Source organism: Balaenoptera ricei, chromosome 1, assembly GCF_028023285.1.
Source record: "Balaenoptera ricei isolate mBalRic1 chromosome 1, mBalRic1.hap2, whole genome shotgun sequence".
NCBI lineage: Eukaryota > Metazoa > Chordata > Mammalia > Artiodactyla > Balaenopteridae > Balaenoptera > Balaenoptera ricei.
The window spans coordinates 162,682,802-162,709,456 of record NC_082639.1 but is presented as its reverse complement, the minus strand read 5'-3'; the positions used below and the strand labels follow the sequence as shown (position 1 = coordinate 162,709,456).

Sequence of the window (26,655 nt, the reverse complement as noted above, 5' to 3'; positions counted from 1 at the left end):
AGAGCAAATAGAACATGTAATGTTTACATGGTAGATAAATAAGTAAATTCTCCTCTCTAGGCTACGCCACCAACCAAATACTGACTCATTAGCTAATACCTCTCTGTTAGGCACAGTAACGCAGTAAAACCAAGCCAAACCAAATAAACACTGGTTCAAGGACTCCACGAACTCCCTTTCCCATCATTCCTTTCCCACCAGTTTCCCAGGAACCCCAGGGCTCTACAGTGAGGAAGTTAAGCCCGCCCCTCACGCTTCACTGGCCATTGGGCCACTGGTCCCGCCCCACAAGCTCGGCTTTGAGGCCGTTGGTTGGATATGAATGAGGACGGTGGAGGGGACGGGTTCTGACAGCCGGTGCGGAGGCGTGGCCATAGCCCCCGGAAGTTCTACCCGGGCCGCCGCGCTATGGATCGCTCGCTGCGGCTCCTCGCGCGTTCGCGTTTCCTCTGGCGCGCTCCAGCTTCCCACCCCAGCCCTGGCCCCGGCCCGGCTGGCGCCGCAGTCTTCCTGCTTCGGCCTCGGAACGTCGTTCGAATGGTGAGCTCGTGCCGCCCAACCGCCCTGGCCGCCCCGCGGTGACCTTCAGGCCTCCCGCCTGCCGGCCCTAAGGTCCCGATACTGGGCTGCGTGTTGGAACTTCGCTGCCGGCCCGGGGCGCCTCCTCCGCCGGGGGAGCGCCCGGGAGGGGCGGCAGCTGTTGGCCAGGGCCCTGCCGGGCCTCCCCGACCCCGCCCCAGCCGCGCTCACTGCTTCGCCCCTGCCCGCGGCGGCTGCCCTCGGAACGGTGCTGGGGTGGACGGTGTGAAGAGGGGGCGGCGCCGGGATGGGATGGTGTCCGGAGGGGGCTGCTCCGCCCCTGCCTTTGGTGGGCCCAGCTGGATCCAGCCCCTCCGAGCTAGCTTCTGGGGTCACAGCTGTGCAGGGAACTGCTCTTAGGCCTCCAGGCGGGGTTGAAAGTTGTTGTGAACCTAAGAGATTTTACTTTTCATGAAATTGGCCATTTAGTTTGTTAGGCTGGTTTTCCCCGTTTAACTTTTGTGTGAACCCTGAAATGTGAAACAGGGGCAGAGTGTCCTGAAGTACGTTGGAGGAAATTGCATGGACCATAACATAACTACAGCTGAATCAGCACTTTTTATTGAGAAAGACCTGCAAGGAGCTTAAAGGTCCAATTTCAGGTTTGACACCCTGACTTATATGAGCCCTTTTGCTCTTTAGAGTGTCACCTTCGGTAATTTGGGCTTCAACAAGCATAAAATACGTATGCTCACATGTGTATTATCAGGAAAAGTTTGAGAAATAAATGCTAGTTTAGGAAGACTTACGATTCTGCACTGTTCACTGCTGTGTAATATGAGCTTTCATTCAGAGAGATGTGATTTCAGACCCTAGTCTGCTACTCAGAGTTGGGATTTGGAGCAGGTAATATTTGTCCTCAGTGTCTGCCGGTAAAATGAAAATAATTACAAATACTCAGCAAGATTGCCCCTGTGAAAGTACTTTGAGTTTGGGATATGGTGAGTGCCTATTAAATGAATGCTTCCATCTAAGGTATTTCAAAGGCCCAAGACATTTTTCTGGGCTATAAACTGTAAGGTAATTTGATGACATCACTTTACTTGAAACTGCGAAATCAGGGGTGCTTTATATTTTTGCAACTCCCTGCTTGAATAATTTTAGTCCACTTTAGAGCCTTTTAAAAATTTGTTTTTCACTTATTTAGTGTTTTGTAAAAGGGAATAGAAGGCTGGAGAACTGACTCTATCCCGCTGTCAATGTCAATAAAATAGCATTGCCTTGCTTTTAATGTTGTAATGTTAGCTAACATCAGATGAGGATAGATTTTTTTTTTTTTATAATCCTAAATACATCTTTTGCCCTCTAATCTTCTCAACTCCAAAATCTGAGTTGATTTTATTAAAAGTTTTTCTTGTTGCTAGTGTTAAGAAATAAACTATATTCAATATCCTGTGACAAACCATAATGTAGAAGAATATGAAAAAGAATATATATGTATAACAGTCTCTTTGCTGTATAGAAGAAATTAACACAATATTGTAAATCAACTATACTTTAATAAAATTTTTTTTAAAAAACAAAGAAATTCATGTAACCCTAAATGCCCTAAGTTACCTCTTATCTCAATTAAGAACACAAAGAAGTTCATCCAACAGGAAGATTACATTGAATGCTCCCTGTGTGTAAAACAGTCACTATGGGCACAGAGTTTACAGACTACTGAGGCATATTAAATAAGCAAAGAAGTCATGCACAGTTAATAACACTGTGATACCGAGGAGAAAAAGTACAGTGAGAGTGAGAATATGTAATGGAGACATGCTGTGATACTGCCTTGGTAGCATGGTGGACAAGGAAGTCCTACATTTTTTTAAAGTTTATTTTATGATCTTCAGGATGGCTGTAAAGTCTGGAAACATAGATAATATTCTGTGTTACAATGCAATATCAATAAACCATTTATTACGTATTTGTCAATATTTCAAGACTTGGTGGTCACCCTGTATTTTAAGAACAGAAAGACTTTTTAAAAAGTCTTTTTAAAGAAACTGAAAGCCCAAACACAATGAAGTCAAGTTTTGGATTTTTATCTCTTGAGATAGTCTTTTTGCCTAGGAAATGATTTGGATTTTCTTGAACACTGAAATATTCTTTTAAACCACCTTAGGATAAGAATCTGAAAGGCATTTTATATTTTCTTTAGGAGATACCATGGTTTAGTTAATGGTTATCTTACACATGCGTGGGGATATACTATAGGCCTGAGGCCTATATTTTTTTGGCTGGCCTTTCTGATTTAGACTGGCATGCAAATTTGGAGACAACCTCATCAATTCCTGAGGTTACTGGAGTTAGTGGTTGGTAATAGCACTTGGTATTTCTAGGGCCAAATAACAATCATACTGCGGTGAACACTGGACACATTATTCATTCATGCTTCTCCAGGAGGGGAAGTGATTGTGAATAAACATTCATCTCCCAGGGCATCTGGAAATTGCACATTTGTGCCTGCCCCATGCCTAGCTGGTTAAACTCTTTATACTTCTCCCAGAAATTCTGCTCTCCGAATTACGGGATATAAAGACATGGTTTTCAAAGAAATTAGTTTTTTGTAACAATGGATTATATTATATGAATTTAAAACTTATATTTAATAGATACCATCATGACCTCATTTTTCATCAGAAGCACTGGTAATTTTCTCATTAATTTAGGTGAGCAGCCCTCCTCTTCTTCCCCAAGCCACTGGGAAGAGGTGACATACATTATAATGTGGGAAGGTTTTGAAAATCATACACATGTTTTTCAGACTTCAGGTGGACTCATTAGTGGGTGGAGAAATCAATGTAGTGGGCAGTTAACAGCATTGTTTTTTCTGGTTTTTGGTTTTTTGACAGAATAGCATAGAATAGAAAATAGGCGTACAGGACAGATTTTTTTCACGGAATTTTTGTTTCAGGCTTGTGTGCATATACATGTGTGTTTATGTACAATATAAAGGTTTTTCCTTCTGTAGGTCATTGGGAAGAACATTTGAAGAGATTTGGCAGTTACCTGTTTCATTGTTCCTCTATCTGTGTATATGTGCTTGTCTAACAGACACCAACCCTGCGTAGGCATTACCTCCTCTGACAGAGCCTGGAGCCTTTCAGAGTATTTTACATCATTGCTTCAGTTTCTGATCTACAGATTTGTGCAACTTATATATTTCCTGGGTTAAATAAAGGGAGAACTTTCTGGTTTTTTGGAATACTTTATTAGCTAGCTAAGCTGCTACAATGTTTGTTGTTGGAAATTTGGGATGTTTATTTTTATTACTGTAAGGACAGGAAGTATATTTTTTGAAGTGTTTACTGAGATAGTGATTTCAGCCACAATTGACATCTGCCGTTTTTTAATGGTCAGTGTCAAGATCTAGAATTTTTTTTTTTTTGAGGTGATTAGGGAAGCGTAACTTTATTTTCCTAATAAAAACATGATTTGATAATATTTTGTTTATTTATTCTGACTTCAACAATTACATCAGCTGCCTTTGTTATGACATGACTTAGTTAAGCTTAGCCAACATTTCAGAAAAGCAATTATCAGAAACCTTAGATAAAGTAGTCTTTTTAGCATTGTTGAATGAAGGCATTTTCCTATTGGATTTTCTCTTCTTAGTGTTTGGTTTTGATCCAGATGTCCACTCTTTAGATGAGACTGTAAATTGGAGTCTGGTTTGACTTATCTGTAAGAGCGGCTCACCTACTGTGCCAGAGGCTGCTTGGTATGTTCTATGAGGGGCAAAGAATAGGAGCGAGAAGCTGGATCTTTTGTATTTACTGGCATGATATCTTAATATAAAACTTTCATTCTTTAGACTGCCTTTTTTTTTTTTTTTAAACATCTTTATTGAAGTATAATTGCCTTACAATGGTGTGTTAGCTTCTGCTTTATAACAAAGTGAATCAGTTATACATATACAATATGTTCCCATTTCTCTTCCCTCTTGCATCTCCCTCCCTCCCACCCTCCCCATCCCACCCCTCTAGGTGGTCACAAAGCACCGAGCTGATCTCCCTGTGCTATGCGGCTGCTTCCCACTAGTTATCTATTTTACATTTGGTAGTGTATATATGTCCATGACACTCTCTTACCCTGTCACATCTCACCCCACCCCCTCCCCATAGAATTTGATGTAGGCTGTTGTTTCTTGAGTTAGAATTTTAGTTTTTCTAAAGTTTAAGCTGAAGAACATAGGTAAAATTTATTCATTTAAATCTTTCCAAAATACTTTGGATATGAGTTTTATCATAGCAACCTGTTATTTAGGTGACAACATTATTCCTGTTTTATGATGAAAATTTAATAATTTTGAACACAAAAAATGATGTTGTAAATTTAAGGACTCAAACTTGATTTCACAAATGACTGATGGAAACCAATCTCCTTTCTTTGGAGCCAGTAACTATTTGCTGTCTTATAACAAGGTGATGGAGAGGAAGAAGAACCTAGCTCGTGTGTCCAGTGCCACTGTTGTCATTGCTAATGTTATTGCACCAAAGTATATTTTAACACACAAGGATATTTACTTAGGATATTTAAAACAAAGATCATTATGCAAAATTTTTTTGTGTGCATTTGAGATATAAAACCCCAGCTGCAAGTTGGCATACAGTGGTGTCAGTGTAAGCACACTCTATTAGAGAAAAATCTAACTGTACATCTTCAGATCCTACAGGGTAGTGGTTGTTGTGGGCCAATCTAGAGTTACTTCCTCCATTTCTTGGTTTATGGAAGTGATAAAAAGGGGAATCCAAACAGCTTTTAGAATCCAAAAGTCCAGGGTTTGAGTGTTTCAGGCCCTCCCTCTTGCTATCTGGGTGATCTGCTGAGATTATTTAATCTTGTGTAGCCTCAGTGTCTCCTTCTTTAACGTGGGGATGATGATAGTAAAATCTCCTAGGGTGGTTGTGAAATTCAGATAAGGTGATACCTAAAAAGTGTTTGCTACATAGCACAGTAAATGATTATTTTTATTGGCTTCTCCTTATTGGCTTAGACCAGTCCTCTGCAGACTTTTTTTCCCCCATTTTTATTGAAATATAATTGACATACAGCACTGTATAAGCTTAGGGTGTACAGCATAATGATTTGACTCACGTACATCATGAAATGATTGACACAATAAGTTTAGTAAACATGCATGATATCATATAGAGAATTAAAGAAATAGAAAAAATTTTTTCTTTGTGATGAGAACTCTTAGGATTTACTCTTTTAACAACTTTCATACATAACATACAGCAGTGATAATTATATTTGTAATGTTGTACATTACATCCCTAGTACTTATTTATCTTGTAACTGGGCGTTTGTAACTCTTGACTGCCTTCATCCAATTCCGCCTACCCCCACCCTCTGCTTCTGGTAACCACAAATCTGATCTCTTTTTCTATGAGTTTGTTTGCTTATTTGTTTGTTTTTGAAGTATAATTGACCTACAACACTATATTGATTCCTGTTAAACAACATAGTGATTTTTTAAAGTTATTTATTTATTTTATTGAAGTATAGTTGATGTACAATATTATATAAATTACAGGTGTACAGTATAGTGACTCACAATTTTTTAAGGTTATGCTCTATTTGTAGTTATTATAAAATATTGGCTATGTTCCCTATTTTGTAAAATATATCCTTGTACCTTATTTTACACATAATCGTTTGTACCTCTTAATTCCCTACCCCTGTATTGCCCCTTCCCTCTCCCCACTGGTAACTACTAGTTTGTTCTCTATATCTGTGAGTCTCCTTCTTTTCTTTTTTTTATATTTACTAGTTTGTTGTATTTTTTAGATTCCACATATAAGTGATATTTGTCTTTCTCTGTCTGATTTATTTCACTTAGCATAATACCCTCCAAGTCCATCCATGGTGTTGTAAATGGCAAAATTTCATTCTTTTTTATGGCTGAGTAGTTTTCCATCGTGTATATATACCATATCTTTATCCATTCATCTGTTGATGGACACTAAGGTTGCTTCTGTATCTTGGCAATTGTAACTAATACTGCTATGAACATTGGTGTGCATGTATCTTTTTGAATTAGTGTTTTTGTTTTTTTCAGGCTTGTACCCAGGAGTGGTATTGCTGGGTAATATGGTAGTTCTATTTTTAGTTTTTTGAGAAACCTCTTTTCCACAGTGGCTGCACCAATTTACATTCCCACCAGCAGTACATGAGGGTTCCCTTTTCTCCTCATCTTCACCAAAACTTGTTATTTGTTGTCTTTTTGATAATAGCCATTCTCACCGGTGTGAGATGATAACTCTTGGTGGTTTGGATTTGCATTTCTCTGTTGATTAGTGATGTTGAGATCTTTTCATGTGCCTGTTGGCCATCTGTATGTCTCCCTGGAAAAATGTCTATCTGGGTCCTCTATCCATTTTTTTAATTGGGTTGTTTGTTCTTTTGATGTTGAGTTGTGTGAGTTCTTTCTATATTTTGGATATTAACCCCTTATCAGATATATTATTTGCAAATATATTCTTCCATTCAGTAGATGGCCTTTTTGTTTTGTTGATAGTTTCCTTCACTGTGCAAAAGCTTTTAGTTTGATGTAGTCCCACTTGTTTATTTTTGCTTTTGTGTCTTTTGTTTCCCTTGCCCAAGGAGTCATATACTAAAAAATTTTACCAAGATCTATGTCAAAGAACTTATTGCCTATGTTTTCTTCTGGAAGTTTTATGTAAGTTTCAGGTATTACATTTAAGTCTTTAATCCATTTTTTAATTTATTTTTGTGCATGGTGTGAGAGAGTAGTCCAGTTGGATTTTTTGCATGTAGCTGTCCAGTTTTTCCAACACCATTTATTGAAGAGGCTGTCTTTTCCCCATTGTATATTTTGCCTCCTTTGTCATGGATTAATTGCCCATATAAGTGTGGGTTCATTTCTGATCTCTATTCTGTTTCATTGATCTATATGTCTGTTTTTGTGCCAGTACCATACTGTTTTGATTACTATAGCTTTGTAGTATAGTCTGAAATCAGGGAGCATGATACCCCCAGCTTTGGTCTTCTTTGTCAAGATTGTTTCAGCTGTTTAGGGTCTATTGTGTTTCCATATGAATTTTAAAATTATTTTTCTAGTTCTGTGGAAAATGCCATTGGTATTTAGATGGGGATTGCATTGAATCTGTAGATTGCCTTGGGTAGTATGGGCATTTTTAAATTATTAATTCTTCCAATCGACGTCTGTGTCATCTTCAGTTTCTTTCATCAGCATCTTATAGTTTTTTGAGTACACACCTTTTACCTCCTTAGATTTATTCCTAGGTATTTTATTCTTTCTTTATGAGATTGTAAATGGGATTGTTTCCTTTATTTCTCTTTCTAGTAGATCATTGTTAGTGTATAGAAAGGCAACAGATTTCTGTATATTAATTTTGTATCCTGCAACTTTACCGAATTCATTGATGAGCTCTAATAATATTTTGGTGGTGTCTTTAGATTTTTTATGTATAGTATCATGTCCTCTGCAAACAGTGACAGTTTTACTTCTTCCTTTCCCACTTGGATTCCTTTTCTTTTTCTTGTCTGATTGCTGTGGCTAGGACTTCCAATACTATCTGATTAAATGTGGTGACAGTGGGCATCCTTGTCTTGTTCCTGATCTTAGAGGAAATGCTTTCAGCTTTTCACTGTTGAGTATAATGTTAGCTGTGGGTTTGTGATATATGGCCTTTATTATGTTGAGGTATGTTCACTCTATACCCACTTTGTTGAGAACTTTTTATCTTAAATGGGTATTGAATTTTGTCAGAAGCTTTTTCTGTATCTGTCGAAATGACTCTATGATTTTTATTTTTCAGTTTGTTAATGTGGTTGATTAACCACATCAATGTGTTCAACAGATCACATTGATTGATTTGTGGATATTGAACCATCCTTGTATCCCTGGAATAAATCCTACTTGATCATGGTGTATGGTCCTTTTAATGTGTTGTTGAACTTGGTTTGCTACTGTTTTGTCAAGGATTTTTGCATCTGTGTTCATGAGAGAGATTGGCCTGTAATTTTCTTTTTTTGTGCTGTCTTTGTCTGGTTTTGGTGTCAGGGCGATGCTGGCCTTGTGGAACGAGTTCAAAAGCGTTCCTTCCTCTGCAGTTTTTTGTAATGGTTTGAGGAGTATAGTTGCTACTCTTCTCTAAATGTTTGGTAGAAGTTTTCCTGTGAAGCCAATTGGTCTTGGATTTTCGTTTGTTATTGTTGTTGTTGTTAATTACTGATTTAATTTCATTACCGGTAATTGGTCTGTTCATATTTTCTATTTTTTCCTGGTTCAGTCTTGGGAGATTGTACATTTTAAGGAATTTGTCCATTTCTTAATGGCCATTTTATTGATATATAATTGTTGGTAGTAATCTCTCATGTTTCTTTGTATTTCTGTGGTGTCAGTTGTAACTTCCTTTTCATTTCTGATTTTATTGATTTGAGCCCTCTCTTTTTTCTTTGAGTCTGGCTAAAGGTTTATCAATTTTGTTTATCTTTTCAAAGCACCAGTTCTTAGTTTCATTTATCTTTCATAATTTTTTGTCACTATTTTATTTACTTCTGCTCTGATCTTTATGATTTCTTTCCATCTGTTGACTTTTAGGTTTTGTTCTTTTTCAGGTTCCTTTAGGTGTAAGGTTAGGTTGATTTTTGATTTTTCTTGTTTCCTGAGGTAGGTGTGTATTGCTATAAACTTCCCTCTTAGAACTGCTTTTCCTTTGCTATAAACTTCCCTCTTAGAACTGCTTTTCCTATGTCCCATAAATTTTGCATCGTTTTCATTTTCATTTGTCTCTAGGTATTCTTTTATTTCATTAATGATCCATTGGTTATTCAGCAGCGTATTGTTTATCCTTCATGTGTTTGTGTTTTTTGCAACTTTTTTTCTTGTCATTGATTTCTAGACTCATGGCATTGTGGTCAGAAAAGATGCTTGATATGATATCCATTTTCTTATATTTACTAAGACTTGTTTTGTGGCCTAGCTTGTGATCTGTCCTGGAGAATGTTCCATGTGCACTTGAAAAGAATGTGTATTCTGCTGCTTTTGGATGGAATGTTCTATATAGAGCTATTAAGTCCATTTGGTCTAATGTGTCATTTAAGGCCAGTGTTTCCCTGTTAATTTTTTGTCTGGATAATCTGTCCATTGATGTAAGTAGAGTGTTAAAATCCCCTACTATTATTGTGTTCCTGTCATTTTCTCCCTCTGTGTTTGTTAATATTTGCTTTATATATGTAGGTGATCCTGTGTTGGGTACATACATATTTACAATTGTTATATCTGCTTATATTTATCCCATGATCATTATGTAATAGCCTTCTTTGTTTGTTGTTACAGTCTTCGTTATAAAATCTATTTTATCTAATGTAAGTATTACTAGCATGGCTTTCTTTTCATTTCCATTTGCATAGAATACCTTTTTTCATCCTGTCACTTTTAGTCTGTGTGTGTCTCAGGATCTGAAGTGAGTCTCTTGTAGGCAGTATATATATGAGTGTTTTCATAACCATGCAGCCACTCTATATCTTTTGATTGGAGCATTTAGGCCATTTACATTTAAAGTAATTCTTGATAGATATGTACTTATTGCCATTTTGTGTTTTGTTTTGGGGTTGTTTTTGTAGTTCTTTTTTGTTCCTTTTTTCTTACTTTGCTCTCTTCTCATTTTTTGATGACTGTCTTTAATATTACATTTGGATTCCTTTCTCTTTTTTGTGTATCGATTATTGATTTTGGTTTGTGGTTACCATGTGGTTTATATATTGCAATGTGTGTGTGTGTGTGTGTGTGTGTGTGTGTGTGTGTGTGTGATTATTTTCAGCTCCTGATCTTTTAAGTGCAAAAGCACTTTAAGGATCCTGCATTTTTATCTCCCCCCACTCCCACTTTTTCTGTTTCTGACGTTATATTTTACATCTTTTTGTCTTCTGTGCCCCTTAACTTCTTACTGTGGATATAGACAATTTTACTGGTTTTGTGTTTCAGCCTTCCTGCTAGCTTTGTACATGACTGATTTACTACCTTTACTATATTTAGCCTTTCCAATGAGATTTTTTTTTCATAATTTTCATACATCTAGTTGTGGCCTTTTTCGCTTAGAGAAACCCATTTAAAGGTGGTTTGGTAGTGCTGAACTCTTAGCTTTTTCTTGTCTGTAAAACTTTTGATCAGTCCATTTAAATCGTAATGAAAGCCTTGCCTGTTGGAGTCTTCTGGTTTAGGTTTCTCCCTTTCATCACTTTAAATATATCATGCACTCCTTTCAGGCCTGCAGAGTTTCTGCTGAAAAGTCAGCTGAAATCCTTATGTTAAGTACAATTACCTTGTACTTAACTTGTTGCTTTTCCCTTGCTGCTTTTAATATTCTCTCTTTATCTTTAATTTTTGCCATTAATTAAAGTGTGTCTTGGTGTGGTCCTCTTTGGGTTGATCGTGTTTGGAACTGTCTGTGCTTCCCAGACCTGGATGTCTGTTCCCTTTCCCAGGTTAGGGACATTTTCAGCTATTATGTCTTCAAATATGTTCTCTGCCCCTTTCTCTCTGTCTTCTCCTTCTATGGCTCCTATAATGTGAATGCCAGTACGCTTGATGTTGTCTCTGAGGTCTCTTAAACTGTCCATGTTTCTTTTCATCCTTTTTTCTTTTTTTCTGTTCAATTTCAGTAATTTCCACTATTCTTTCAGCCCACTGAACTGTTCCTCTCTATCATCTAATCTACTGTTGATTCCTTCTAGTGTACTTTTTATTTCAGTTGTTGTATTCTTTAGCTCTCTTTGGTTGTTGACTTGGGAGGTCTTAAGGCAGCTGGCCTGCTGGTGGGTGGAGCTGTGTCCCTGTGCTAATAAGCTGTATTCCAAAATAGTGCTTTCAAGAACTAATGTCCTTGTGGTAGAACAAACTTCCATTAGTGGCTGCCCCCAGTATCTAAGTTCCCAGTGTGAGCTCCAGTTGCCTCCTCCCTCTCCGAGAGGCTCTCCAAGATCAGCAGGTATTCTGACCCAGGTTCCTTTCAAATTACTGCTTCTTCCCTGGGTCCCAGAGTGTGTGAAATTTTGTGTGCACCCTTTAAGAGTGGAGTTTCTATTTCCCACAGCCCTCTGGCCAAAAATGAGCCCTGCTAGCCTCCAAAGCGAAACTTTCAAGGGGCTCTTCTTCACCATGCTGGCGAGCCTGACATGGGGCCTGGACCCCTTGCTTCTTGGGGAGAACCTCAGCAATTGTAATAATCCTCCAGTTGGTGGGTCACCCCTCCTCGGGTGGGGGGGTGGTAATAGGTTTTGACTTTGTTGTGTCTTCTTCCCTCCTACCTATTTTGCCATGGTTCTTTTATATCTTTAGTTGTAGAAGGTCTTTTCTGCTAATTTTCCAGCCTTACTCATCAATCATTGCTCTGTAAATGATTATAGTTTTGGTGTGCCCATGTGAGGAGATGAGCTCAGAGTCTTCCTACTCTGTCATCTTGGCCACTCCCCTCCTCTGCAGACTTTTAGGCATAGAAAAAAAATGTACCTCATTGGTTATACACCTATATTTCCAACTAGGTACAAGGATATTTTTCTTTTCATGCAATCTAAAAGGCTTTATAATACATAAAGGGTTTTTTAAATCTTTCTAGTCCCAGGGGATAACTACAAAATTAATTTTTTCTTATTCAGAGGACTATTTATTAATATAAGATTACTTGGCTGGGTGTTTTTAAATCTTTTGAATCGTATGACCACGTTTATTTTATAATTAATGCAAGATGAACATTAATTAAAGTTCTGAGTATCTCTCTGATACTCTTAATTTCTTTAAAGTATCATATGTAAACTCCAGATGTGTATTTTTTTTTTAATTAGTGTAAGTTGATGTACTTAGTAGAGTCCTCGGTTCTCCATAAAAGGGATTTGGGGTCATGGGTTCTTATCCTGGGGAGTGGATTGGTTTCAAGATATAAACTCCTTAAAATCATATGTAAGATTTTACATATATGTATTTATGTTCATTCTTCTAGAGAGAAGATCCATAGTTTTCCTCATATTCTCAAAAGGTTCCAACACCCTAAAAAGGTTAAGAACTGATCTAGCCCATGTCCCCTTGTCTGTACATTTACTGTAACTTTAGATGAGAAAAGGTGACTTGCTGAAGGTGACACAGCTACCGGATGGTGGGCTGTCTCATTGCAAAGCCTGGACTGTTTTGTATGGCACTAAGCTATCTCTCATGCATAATATTTGTAGACCACAGTTGAGCTTTGTTTAAATATATAATACTTTCAAATTTTAAAGTATCATTCTTAGGTCATTTTCCAAAGTTCCTAGTAAAATAAGCATTAACCTAAGTACATCAAAACTTGACCAATAATAGGCATACTCCTGAATTGGAAAAGATTATTATTTTTATTTATCATTTGCATAGTGTATGAATTCTACAATCTGTCTTTAACACATGTATTAATAAATTTGTGTGACAAAAATTTCTCAAGAAAAAAGCTGGAAGTGGGGGGAGTAGAATGAGAATCAAAATGGGATTTTTTTGTCTTTTTGGTACTTATTAAGGTTTCTTTACCTGTACATGATGTATCGTTTATATGATGTTATTGTTCTTGAGACTTGGTTTCTTTTCAAGCTATAACAGTGTCTTGTCTTTATCTTTAGGCAAGCCAGAATTCTTTTCGGATAGAATATGATACCTTTGGTGAACTCAAGGTCCCAAATGATAAGTATTATGGCGCCCAGACTGTGAGATCGACGATGAACTTTAAGATTGGAGGGGTGACAGAACGCATGCCAGTAAGTGGCTTTTGTGGAAATGTTGGCTTATTTTGGATGAACTAGGCATTATTCAGTGAGTCACCTTACCTTATAAATAAGTATCTTACAGAGTTAAAATGTAAAGTTATTAGAGAACTGGCTTTGTGAACAATAAGATGTTTCTCTCTCAGTAAGGTGTCAAAGAACTTTTTGAAGTTTAGTGTACTAATATCTTGAGCTATGACTTTGAGTATTTTGGATTTTTGATAGAACTAAGTGATTTGTCTTTCATTCTTGTTTGGATTTTTCGTATTTTTACTAGAATTTTGCAGTTTGTAAGCATTTTTAATTTTGATACTTAATTTTTTAACTGATTTTTTTAAATGATTTAAAAGAAAACTGATTTTTCTTTAATATTATACTTTATCTATCTTGGCTTCAGTTTGTAGAAAAGTATACGCAAATTCATAAAAATATATGACTATTTGTCATGATGTCTGGCATATAATAGGTAACATATAAGTATTTGTTCATTGCTACATGAATGATTTAATGATTAGAAAAGTTTCTACCATATTTCATTAAATCCTTAGATTAGAACTGATCCTCAATTAGAACTGATATGTACTACTAAGAAAAAGTCTGCCAATTAAAGTTGTGACATGTCATTGATTGTAAGATGCATCTTGATTTCAGGGATGTTAAAGTGTGAAAAGAATTGATGGAATATATTACATATCCTACTGGAGCCCAACTAGGGTATGAAAAATAGTCAGTGTAGGAATGCAGGATAGGCTAGTAAGCCTAGAAGTAGCCAGGCTTCATCTGGTGAGATACTGTTTAACATTTATCTTCTAAATATACTTTTTATCTTACAATAATTTTAACTTCCGTATTTTAGCTCATTACTAAGGCTTCAAGACTGAATCTTGACAGGTTCATACAATTTCCCAAGAGGCAGCTGAATCTTCTTAGAAGAATCTCTCTGTTATTGCCACCCACAGCCAGTTTAATGGTGAGGTAAACATAGGGTCAGACTACATGGTTGGGAGACAGAGGGTAGCAGATCCTAAAGTATTCTCATATAGTTCAACTCCTGGGATTAAAGAGATCAGTCTTAACCAGTATTGACTGGAGTAAGCATGGCTCATGTTTTGATTTTCCTGCTTCAACCAGCAAGGTGTGTGGTTCTGGGAGTGTGTGATTGCTGCCGCTGCTGCTGTCCCAGAGATAGAGAAGTTGTTTGGATTTGGACAGGTGTCTGTGAAACATGGATATGTGGGTTATCAATTTTTTTCACATTTGGCTTCATCTGGATTAATTTCCTGAACTATGTTAAATATAAAGCAGACTGTGCCTTGAACTAAGTAGTACGATTAAACCCAACCCTTTGTACCTCAGGTCCATAGGAAAATAAAACCAAAAAAGATTATGAACTGCTATGTGAGTAAATGAAGAATAATGAGACCCTTCTTTCATCTCCAATGATACATTTACTATTTTGTTTTAATAGTGTCCAGTGAAACTCTCTGCTGTGACCTGTGTTCATTTTCATGAGTCCACAATCACTGTGGGGTCAGTCACTCCATTCTAGTAGCCTGAGTTGATTGGCATTTGGTTGTGACTTTGACAGTGGTTTAACCCACTGCAGTGTTCCTGTAGAAAATTAAATTCCCATTTGTTTTCATGTGTAAAGTTTTAAAGCTTCTAATCTTTTGTGCCATATATCTCCATTTCATTTGGGTAAAACACTTGTAATGTTTTAATTTTAATTTCTTAAAATTCAAAGTAAAAATGTTTTGTTTTTATTTCCTTTTGTTTGCCCTTCAGTTTATCCTCTGTGTGACCCAGGTTCAGTGTGTCTTACTCATTACTTTTTGTTGTTTTTCCACTTTTATTTTCCTCTAAGGACTATAGCTTCTCTTTTACAAATTTATCCCTCTCTTCCTCACCCTTCCTTTCTTCCTTCTTTCTCATTCAAACCTGGTATGGTATCTAAATCACAGTCTGTATTATTAACTTTGACAAGAACACATAATTTATTTATCTTGCAGAAACCAGGTATTTCATTGAAACCTCATCAAAATTTACTCAATTTATCCTTTTAAATTTTATGAGGTGCTTTGGAGTAGAAAGTGAAAAGATCTGCAAACTCAAAGGGTTTGATATATGGTTATATATATCAGAAGCTATCACCTTTAAGTCTGGAGAACTCTGGGTTTTTAAAAAAAATTATTCTGAGAGAAATTTCCAGTGACTTATTGAGTGTCAAGGCTTCACTGACTAACTAAAATACCATGTTTTTTGGCTTTGGGATGAAATGATACCCATTCAGTAACTGGGTATTTCATACTAATTAGCAGTTAAATATATTATTTCTTTTTATTATTTATTTGTTTATTTAGTTGAGGTATAATTTATATATAACATTAGTTTCAGGTGTACAACATAATGATTCAATATTTGTATACATTGCAGAATGATCACCACAGTAAGTCTAGTTACTAGTAACATGTCTAGTAACATCCATCACTATATGTAGTTACAAGAAAATTTTTTTTCTTGTGATGAGGACTTTTAAAATCTCTTTGCAACTTTCAAATATGCAATACAGTATTATTAACTATAGTTACCATGCAATACATTACATCCCCATGATTTATTTATTTTATAACTGGAAGTTTGTACCTATTGACCTCCTTTATACATTTTGTCCACCCCCTTCCTCTGGCAACCACCAGTTTGTTCTGTCTATGAGCTTGGTTTTCTGATTGTTGTTTGTTTTGTTTTTTAAATTCTACATATAAGTGGGATCATGTGGTATTTGTGTTTACCTGTCTGGCTTATTTCACTTGGCGTAATGCCCTCAAGGTCCATCCATGTTGTCACAAATGACAAGATTTGATTCTTTTTTATGGCCAAGTAATATTCCATTGTATTTTTTTACCACATCTTCTTTATCCATGCATTCATTGATGGATACAGGTTATTTCCATATCATGGCTATTGTAAATAATGCTGCTATGGACATGGGGATGCATATATCTTTTCGACTTAGTGTTTTCATTTTCAAGTAAATACCCAGTAGTGGAATTGCTGGATCAGACAGTAGACGTATTTCAGTTTTTTGAGGAACCTCCATACTGTTTTCCAAAGTGGCTGCACCAATTTACATTCCTCCCAACAGCGCACAAGATTTCCCTTTTCTCCACATCCTCTCAAACACTTATTTGTTGTCTTTTTGATAATAGCCATTCTAACAGGTTTAAGGTGGTATCTCATTGTGGTTTTGATTTGCATTTTTCTGGTGATTAGTGATGTTGAGCATCATTTTATGTATCTGTCGGCCATCTGTATATCTTCTTTGGAAAAATGTCTGTTCTCATCATCTGCCCATTTTTTAATCAGTTTGTTTTTTGCTACTGGGTAGTATGAGTTCTTTATATATCTTGAATGTTAACCCCTTATTAGATATATGATGTGCAAATATTTTTGTTCAGTGGGTTCCATTTTCTTTCTTTTTTTTTTTTTTAAGGCAGCAGACTCTTTATTTGATGTGGTTTTAAAATACATCAAAATCAAGGCCCTGGCTGTTCTGCATACCAAAAGGAGACCAAAAAGTTGTCAGCACAGCTTCAAACAAATCTGGGCGGCCAGTTTGGGCCATAATGGAAGCAGTTACAGGGACAGAAGGCAGCACCCCTCCCTCAGGCAGGTGCCTGGCCGTCCCTGGGGTGACCTCCTCTGTGCTGTGCAAGGTGAGAGGGCTAGAGCACCAACTCAGCAGGCCTCGCCCTCCCCCATAGACACCAGGGTAGCTCCACTGGCCGCCTGGTCAGCCTTCCACAGGGCCGCCATGATGGGGGTGGAGGAGGGGAAATAACCATCTTTACAGACATAACATTCTCTTACAGAAAGTGCCTGAGCTCAGCCCATGGTCCAAAAACCTCACGGAAAACAGATTTTAAAAAGTACTGCTGACACCTCTCAGAATCTTGTGTACACAAAGCTCTCAGCTGGACAAGACCCTGAACGCAAATTACTGTCAGCAGAGCCTCACCTGCTGTGGTCCCCTGCAGGAAAAGCTAGCAATCTAAGAAACCAATACACAGCTCTTGGTCCTAAAACTGGGGCATAAGACCCGCCCCAGTGAGGAAGGAACTGGCCTTCACTCATGGATAGGCCACCTCTTCACCTGGCCCAGGACCCTGGCTGGTGTGGGCAGCACCCAGGAACCTGGGCTGAATTTGGAAAGCAGAGCAGCTGTAGTGGTTGATAAGATTTGGCCAGTGGAGAGGAAGAAGAAGGGGATCCCCATCCATAGCCTGGCCTGGGTGCCTAGAGACAGGCGGCTGGAGGTGAGAGCAGAGGTTCTACCCTGCACAGCTGGGGCCACCGTGCTCCCTGCAGCTGCACAGCGGCTAGACTTGGTTTCTGAGCATTGCTGTCCTGTGCGGCTGTGATTTCCCACACCACACTGGACTCCAACAGTCCCCTCCCTGCCCACAGTAGGACTTTAAGAGGTAACTGAAGTGGGGCAGGCAATCATGTGGGCTACTGCAAGCCTTCCTGCTGGGGGCAGGCAGAAACTACACCTCTTCCCCGTGCTTCGTTAGCTCAGCAAACCCCGTATGGGATTGGCAGCTCTTGTGTTCCTCAGCAGAGTAGAGTAGTATCCCCTCAGCCAGGGATGGCAAATAGGTCTCAACACTTATACTGGCTGCTGGGGGAATCTTGAGAAATGAGAATATATACCAGGGATTTAGCAGGAAATACTCTGAAGCAGATTAGTGGTACCTACCATGGGGGAAGAGGGGAAATGATGTGCCATTCATTTGCCATCTCTGGTCTAATTCCTAACATAATTCAGGAGTACTCTTCATGAACTTAATGATCTGAAGGATTTAAGTTAAGGGCTGAAAGAGTAGGCTATTTGTGTAAGATAATGAATCGACTTCAAGGAAATACAGGAAGAAGCAAAAACTCAAGCATCCGATTCATCTTGGTCTGTGGCTCCCTCAGCTACACTGAAGCTGAGCCCCAGATGGAGATGGAGTTACAGTACCCCAAACCCAGTGTAGCCCTGCTTCCTGACCCAAGACTCGTTCTGCTGTTCCAGAACACTGTTCTGTACAAAGATTGGCTAATACTCTGGCACGTTTGCAGTTAGCAGGACTTTCAGAGTATAGGATATCATGTATAAGGGGTGGGAGTGAGGGTAGAGAAGGAACAGACATAACTGTCTGCAGCCATTTTTGTGGATTTCTGGGGCTTAGTCAATGGCTGAGTCTCATCCTTATCCATAAGCTGTCAGACAAGAGCTGGGGGCTCCCACATAAGAAGTAAGATGTCAAGGAGAACATAGCTCTTATTACTTGGGCAACAGGATCAGAGCAAATCTCAAAAGATTGCACACTGCGGGTATGGGTGTAGGAAGCAGAAACAGACTCATAAAGCCAAGGGGACAGTTGGGCCCAGGGCCCAGCAAGTGCTGCATGGAGATAGTGGTGATGGCATCAGCAGTGGCCTCCCAAGATTGAAACCACAGGTAAGCTTGTGGCAAAGCCATCAGAAGCCCTTTCCTTTTTCTTACTCTAAACAATCTGATTTCATCAAGCAGGAAACCTCAGCACCAACATGGCAAAGGTACCAGGTGGGGTGCTGAGGGGGGTGGGGCACTAGAGGCCAGGAACCCAGGCACCACCCCTAAAACACCCCTTCTTCCTCAGAAGATCCTCAATACAAACACTGTCACGTGCAAAACCAAAACGAAACAAAACAAAACCCAAAAACCTTTAGAAAGAATCCTTTGGGTGATCTCTTGTCAATCATTTGTGCAGGCTAGAGAGGCACCTGTGAACGATAAGGCTGCTGCGAAACGTCATTGGCATGGTCCTGGCACTACCGGAGGGCAGAGGAAGTGGTGCCTGAGGGGCACCCTAACAGCACATTGTCCCACACAGAACATTCTCCAGGTCCCTTGTCCTAGACAGGGAAGCAGTTTCACCGCTGGCTTTGAGCGCCCAATCAGCACTCTGCCTGGCAACCCCTTTTCTAGGTCAAGAGAAGCAAAGGAGCTTCCAGGGGAGCTAGGAGAGCCAGAGCTGCCCAGGTCCTGCTAACAGGAGAAACACAGTCAAGGCCTGGGTGTGTCACCTGTCGTGAGCCCTGAAGGGCAGGGAGGGAGGAACTGAGCCTCAAATCGGGCAGCGAAACGCTCGAGTCGCTTGTCCTGCCAGCATACTGTGACAGCAGCCGCAGGTGACAGCTCCGCTTTAAGACTCTTCAGCTCACAGAAGAGCCACTGACTTCATGTGTACACACCCCCACCTCCAAGGCAAGCCCATTTTACACTTACAGGTATAAGTGTATGAGGCCTTGCCCATATGCCATATGTATGTAAATTTGACCCACAAAATCCAAAACTGCAGAGTCAGATGCCAGCCAGGTCAGAGCACCCTGGGCCTCAGCGGTGAGGGCCTCGCACAGGCCAGGCCTGGCTGGGCTGCTCGCTCCCTTCCCAGCAGGCCCCTGGCGCAGGCTGTCTCAGCGGTGGTGGAGGTAGGCTCCTGAAGCCCCGTTTGGCCTGATGCTTCCGTGCTCGGTGCTCCAGGGCAGCAAGGAGCTTCTGTGGCCCTTGAGGAGCTAGGTGCTTGGACCCTGGGCCCCTCAGCACCCTGTTCCTTGGAGGCATTGGCAGCCTCTGGCCTTCACGCGGGGCCGCTGTCGGTGAGGGGGCCCTGGCTTCCAGCACTCAGGTCCTGCACCCTCCAGCTGCCACATTTTCATTTTTTTGACGTTTGCTTTGCTGTGAAGAGGCTTTCTAGTTTTGATGTAGTCCCATTTGTTTATTTTTGCTTTTGTTGCTTTTTCTTTTGGACTCCTCCAGAAGATCATTGCCAAGACTGATGTCAAGGAGCTTACTGCCTATGTTTTCTTCTAGGAGTTTTATGGTTTCAGATCTTAACATTCAAGTCTTTAATCCATTTTGAGTTCATTTTTATGTATGGTATAAGATAGTGGTCCAGTTTCATTCTTTTGCATGTGGCCAGTTTTCCCAGCACCATTTTGCTACCTTTATTTTTTTTATTATTATTATTTATTTATTTATTTATTTATTTATTTATTTATTTATTTATTTATTTTTGGCTGTGTTGGGTCTTCGTTTCTGTGCAAGGGCTTTCTCTAGTTGCGGCAAGCGGGGGCCACTCTTCATCGTGGTGCACGGGCCTCTCACTGTCGCGGCCTCTCTTGTTGCGGAGCACAGGCTCCAGACGCGCAGGCTCAGTAGTTGTGGCTCACAGGCCCAGTTGCTCCACGGCATGTGGGATCTTCCCAGACCAGGGCTCGAACCCGTGTTCCCTGCATTGGCAGGCGGATTCTCAACCACTGCACCAGCAGGGAAGCCCGCTACCTTTATTTTATTTGCTATTTTTAGTTTTTTCTAAAGAGAAGGAAAAATTATAATGTAGCACGGATCCAGTGAGGGGAAATAATGGTGTAGGCTGGTGAAATGATTATCATTTGATTTTAAATATATGAAATAAAAACATATACATTATAATGTCTTATAATAAATAGGACGAATGGTATATTATATATGTGTGAATGTGTGTATATGTGTGTGTGAGGCATACGTACATATCTATGAAAAGTCATTGTATTTGCTTTTGTTTGGTTCCCTAAACAAATAGATAAATGATGATTCTTGGTTTTTATATATCTATTTTTAATCTTTCTCTATATCCTAAACATTTTAGGGTCATAATGTTACTTAAGTTATTGTTTTATGTACAGGTTTTGTACCTGCATAAGATAGTAATCTTAAACTTTCATGCTTAACTAAAATTGCAAATTTGAGATACTTTTCTGATTAACTCTAGATCCCAGTTATTAAAGCATTTGGCATCTTGAAGCGAGCAGCTGCTGAAGTAAACCAGGATTATGGTCTTGATCCAAAGATTGCTAATGCAATAATGAAGGCAGCAGATGAGGTAAGAGGTGATAAGTGTGTTTACTTAATGGCATCAGACCCATATTAACTGCTGGATAATGATAAGTGCTGGCACGAGGAAAGGGGCACTGTGAATTCTTGAGTTAATGAGTTTCAACATAGGGTGGCAGCATTATTATTTGGTGAGGATATTAATATGGTGCTTAAAATATTGTGGCAAATTTTCTGGATGATTTTATACCTTTTATTTTTAATTTTCTTTATTTTCCTTTATATAGTTTAAAGAAAACTTTTTGAAGAGATACTCTTTGAACTTAACATATTTGATTTCTTGTTTTATGTATAGATGATTCCTTTTAAAGCTAGTTGGTTATTTGATAATATGTGTGGAGAATGTAATTTCACTATTTCACTAATAACATAATTAATTGCTTACACAATTAAAGATAAACAGTCAGAGATAACAGTTTAAAAGCTCTGAATATAATGTTGTTCATTGCAGTACTATTTATTATAACAGCTGCTTATGTAAGTTATATTGTGAAGCCATGGAAACTTAGTTTTTTAAAGAATGTCATAGAACAAAGCCTACCATATAAGAGGTGGGGAGGAAAGATTGTAAAATGCATGTATTTTATGATCCTAATTTTGTTTTGAAAAAATGAACAGAAAAACATGTTTTTTTCCATCTACATATATACTTCCATTGCTTGAAGTAGAGACTAGAAGGAGATGCCAAAATGCTAATCATCTTTACTTCTGAGGGTAGAACTATGATGACTATTATACTTTTCTTAGTTCTCAGAAGTTTTTGCACTGATCACCTGTTATTTTTATACAACTAAGAAAAAAGTTTTACTTTAAAGTGAACCAGTTGTTTAAGGTAATAGATTTCTAAAGTGCATGCTGATTTTTTTTAAGCTAAAATCATTCCAGAAGGTGAAGTTAAGCACCCACTCTCTTAGAAAGCTTATAATTCAAAAACTAACAAATTAACTAAAAGTACAAAAATATGACAAAAATAGGGACAAATCTAGACCATATTTATGTCTATGCTTGGAGGTTGCTACTCATAGGACATGTGTGGGATGCAGTAGCTATTAGTGAACTCACACTGTTAAGGCACTTGTTCATTATCATGCTGACTCTGGCTGTAACATCTGTTGGATATTCCTGCTGAGTACCAACAGTAAATTTATCTAGAGACTTAACACATTTGCCAGCCTTAATGGGTGGGTGGGTCTGTCTGTATATTATTAGAGGGCAGTTGAGACATAGGAGAAAGATATCTTTGATTCAGTTTTCATTTGGAGTCAGTGAAATTGTTATACCATTCACAATAGATAATCTTTCACCTTTTAAAGTAGCAGTGGTTAGACTGCAGGAGCTTCAGTTTGCTGGACAACCGCGAACTATGTGGCACCATCAATAGCATATGAAAAAAGTGAATACCTTTAAAATAGTACTATAAGTAGTACCAACTTAATCATATTTGATTTAAATAGGTAAATGAATGTTTCTTATTTTTTAAAATTCATTTTTTAACATTTTGCTCTGCAGGTAGCTGAAGGTAAATTAAATGATCATTTTCCTCTCGTGGTATGGCAGACTGGATCAGGAACCCAGACAAATATGAATGTAAATGAAGTCATTAGCAATAGAGCAATTGAAATGCTAGGAGGTGAACTTGGCAGCAAGAAACCCGTGCATCCCAACGATCATGTTAATAAAAGCCAGGTCGGTATATGATCTCTTCTTTTCTTTGTTATAAATTGAAAAGAATCCTGAGATTTTCCTTGTAAAACAGGCATTAACTTTTGACAGGGAGTGTTCATTCTGCTTACATTCTCTAATGGAAAGGACTTCTTGTATGTTCTCCTTATTTCTTTTAGGAATCTTAAGTCTATGTCTTAAATTTTCAAGAAAAGCACCTTTAGGGGAAAAAAAATCACTTTTAGGACACCTGAATTTAGTATATATGTATATTTTCGCTGTTTGATTTATTTTTTAAAAACTCTTTCTTTTGAAATATAAAATTATTTATAAGAATTGCAAAGATATTTCAGAGTTCCTGTATACCCTTCACCCAGCTACCCTTAATATTAAATATTTTACATAACCCTGGTACATTTATCACACTAAGAAATTAACATTGGTACAAGACTGTTAATTAAACAGGCTTTATTAGGATTTCCCTAGTTTTCTATTGATCTCCTTTTTCTCTTAACCAGGATCCAGTCCACGCTCCACATTGTATTTAGTCATCATATCCCCTTAGTCTCCTCTAATCTGTGAGAGCTTGTCTTTTGTCTTTGTGATTTTTGAAAGCAGTGGCCAGGTATTTCATAGAATGTCCCTCAATATGGGTTTGTCTGTTGTTTTCTCATGATTAGACTGAGACTGTGGATTTTTGGAAAGACTGTTATGGAAATGAAGGGCTCTTCTGGCATCGTATCGGGATACACGATAGCAACATGACTTGGTACTGGTGATGTTAACTTGAATCACTTGGTTAAGATGGTGTCTCCCTGGTTTCTCCATCTTCTATTCTCTATTTGGTAGAAGTAAGCCACTGTGTCCAGCCTGTACTCCAGCTACTACACTTAAGCTCCACTTCCTAAAGGGAGGAGTATCAAGAAATTTTTGGACATGTGTTAAGATCACCACAGAATTAATAGAGAACTTTGAGGCTATGCAAACAGCCTCTTTCTCCTTAAACTTTTGCCTATTAATTTTAACATTCATCAGTGGATCTTGCCAATAACAATTACTACATTAGTGTTTCAGTAGTGATTTTCTGTTTCCCTCATTCTTTCTACATTTATTAATTGAAATTTTTCTGTAAGGAATACTGTCTTCTCTCTCCCCTGACATTTATTTAATCATTTATGTATATCAGTATGAATTCATTAATATTTTTTTCTTAAGGTTATAATCCAGTATTTTGGGGATTTATATTGCTACTCATATTGTTGCCACAAAGCTACAGCTTGTTGGCTCCTGTGTCCTTTGGACATGCCACCATCCTTTTTTTTTTTAAGGCACTTATTAATTTTTTGCGCTACAAGATGCTCCAGGCTTCTTATCTTGTATTTTTCCTGCCCCAGCCCTCATAAGCACTCATTTTTCCAAAGAGCTCTTGGAGGATCTTATCACTTATTGGAAAGTGATATTTAGAAACCAAGATCTGGGTTCTGAGTATAATTTAATATATTTTTAAGTAGTGAGGAAGTTTTTTCACATAAATCCATTGTATGAAGGATTTTGCAAACCGAAGGCTTGCCTTTAAATATGAGTTTATCTTTTACATATACTGAAGTCTGAAATCTACTTCAGAATAATCTAGTGTGTATGGTCAGATGGAGGAGTGAGGTGGAGTTACAGATGAAACAAGATTGGCTATATGCTAATTGTTTGAATTCAGGTGGTAGATACATGAGTGTTCATTATACCATTCATCCTACTTTTGTAAGTAGTTTGATAATGTCCATAATACAAAGTTTAACAAATGAGTAATGAATATATTTTTTAAAATAGCATCGTAATTTAAAAGTATGGGTTTACAGTTGAGGAAAGAGCATGGAATTTAGACTACCTGGTCAGGTCCCAGTTCTGCCAACTGTAAATATTTTGGCAAGTCACATAATTTCTTTGACAGTTTAGCTTTTCTATTTTTAAAGTGGTGACCTACCTCACAGAATTTTCCTCAAGTTTAGTAAAGGAAGAGGTGTTTGTGAAAGACTGTATGTGCTATTTAACTGTAAGATATTTTATTATTGCTATCCTTACATACATTTGCTAGTTGTACTTCTCTATGTCTTGCTGTCATTTCTTAGCAGGCAGATATAGTAATATATAATACATTCATTGTAGGTGGTATATGTAATACAGTCCTAAATACCTTCCACAAAGGAAATCAGGTTGTTGCTTCTTACTTGATCCTAAGTGACTTGCCACAGGTAAATGTAATTGAGTACTAAATATGCCAAGTTTTGAGTAGTCATTTAGTGAGATTTTTAATTGAGGCATTCAAGTTTGGTTTATTTTTGTCTCTGATTTAACATTTTACATTTCTTTTGAAAATTTTCCAACAGAGCTCAAATGATACTTTTCCCACAGCAATGCATATTGCTGCTGCAATAGAAGTTCATGAAGTACTGCTACCAGGACTACAGAAGCTACATGATGCCCTTGATGCAAAATCCAAAGAATTTGCCCAGATCATCAAAATTGGGCGTACTCATACACAGGATGCTGTTCCACTTACTCTTGGGCAGGTATATTGTGTGCGATTAGATTTGGTTCAATTGCAGGCTTGGTACAAATGGCCAGCATATTACCCTCTAAATCACACTGGTTTAAAAGGCCAAATTTATAACAATTCAGTTCAGTGACAGATGATTCTGCACTAACCAGTCAGTAGTCAGTTTTTATTGGTATCCACTCAGAAGAGCAGAGCATACTGGCTATGAGCCAGACTCCACATCAGTCTACTTGAGTTCAAATCTTAGCTTCGCTATGTGCAAACTATTGGACCTTAGGAAAATTATTTAGCCTTTCTGTGCATCAGTTTTCTGAGCTGTAGAATGAGGAAAATATCTCTTTCATAGGATAGTTAGGAGGTTCAAATAAGCTGATTCATGTAGAGTGTTTAGAACAATCCCTGACACATTATAAGCACATGTTGGTGTTAGCTGTCATCATCATCTTCATCAGTATCATTATCATAATTTCTTCCGTTGTCTCTCTTACTCAAAATTAGTAAGTTCTTTAAAAATTAATTTTAAAATGATTAAATGGGGCATATCTTACTCTTTAAAATTGTTTTGGCCACATGTAAAAGAGGTATTACTCTCTTTTCCAAAATACCAGAAAGTATTTTTATGTTTCTTTATTGATACTTTAAAGAATGCCTAATAGTATGCATTGCGAAGGAAATACAAGGAACAGTTTTTGTCTCAGTAAGTTCACTCCAGTTTGGGAGGTAAGACATATGCAAATTCTATATCAAGTATCAAAGGATAGGTATCCAATAACAGTATTTTTGTAGAAATTCAGGTGAGGGAGAGAGTTTGGCTGCTGGTTATTTGGAAAGATTTCATTTGTAGTTTTGTTCAGATGACAGCAAACACTGAAAAAAAACTTGATCATTTACCTTAACTTTATCACGGAAGGAATGAGGAAAACTGGAAGTGATTAATTGACCTACAGATGATATGAATAAATTGAGCTTGCTAAATTAAGTTGTTTCTTAGGCTGTATTGTATTTCTCTTTACATCATTGGCTCTTAGTACCATGCATAATTTCTAAGGAGATACAGTATATGTTCTTGAAACGTTTGAGTATCCCTCTGGATACTCCCTTTTTTGTGTGCTACATGTAGGAAAACCATTATATGCTGAAG

General features: G+C 38.1%; 1 protein-coding gene across 1 annotated transcript in view; it reads left to right on the top strand.

Annotated features, from left to right (window-relative positions):
- The first annotated feature begins 366 nt into the window (after positions 1–366).
- The window catches only part of FH (fumarate hydratase), a 42,098-nt gene continuing 15,809 nt past the window's right edge, over positions 367–26,655 (top strand). The window contains exons 1-5 of the mRNA XM_059940746.1: positions 367–540; positions 13,201–13,335; positions 21,180–21,290; positions 22,811–22,987; positions 25,345–25,527. Of these exons, the coding sequence (XP_059796729.1) occupies positions 409–540; positions 13,201–13,335; positions 21,180–21,290; positions 22,811–22,987; positions 25,345–25,527 (738 nt within the window). The 5' untranslated portion in view covers positions 367–408. The remainder of the gene's footprint in view (positions 541–13,200; positions 13,336–21,179; positions 21,291–22,810; positions 22,988–25,344; positions 25,528–26,655) is intronic.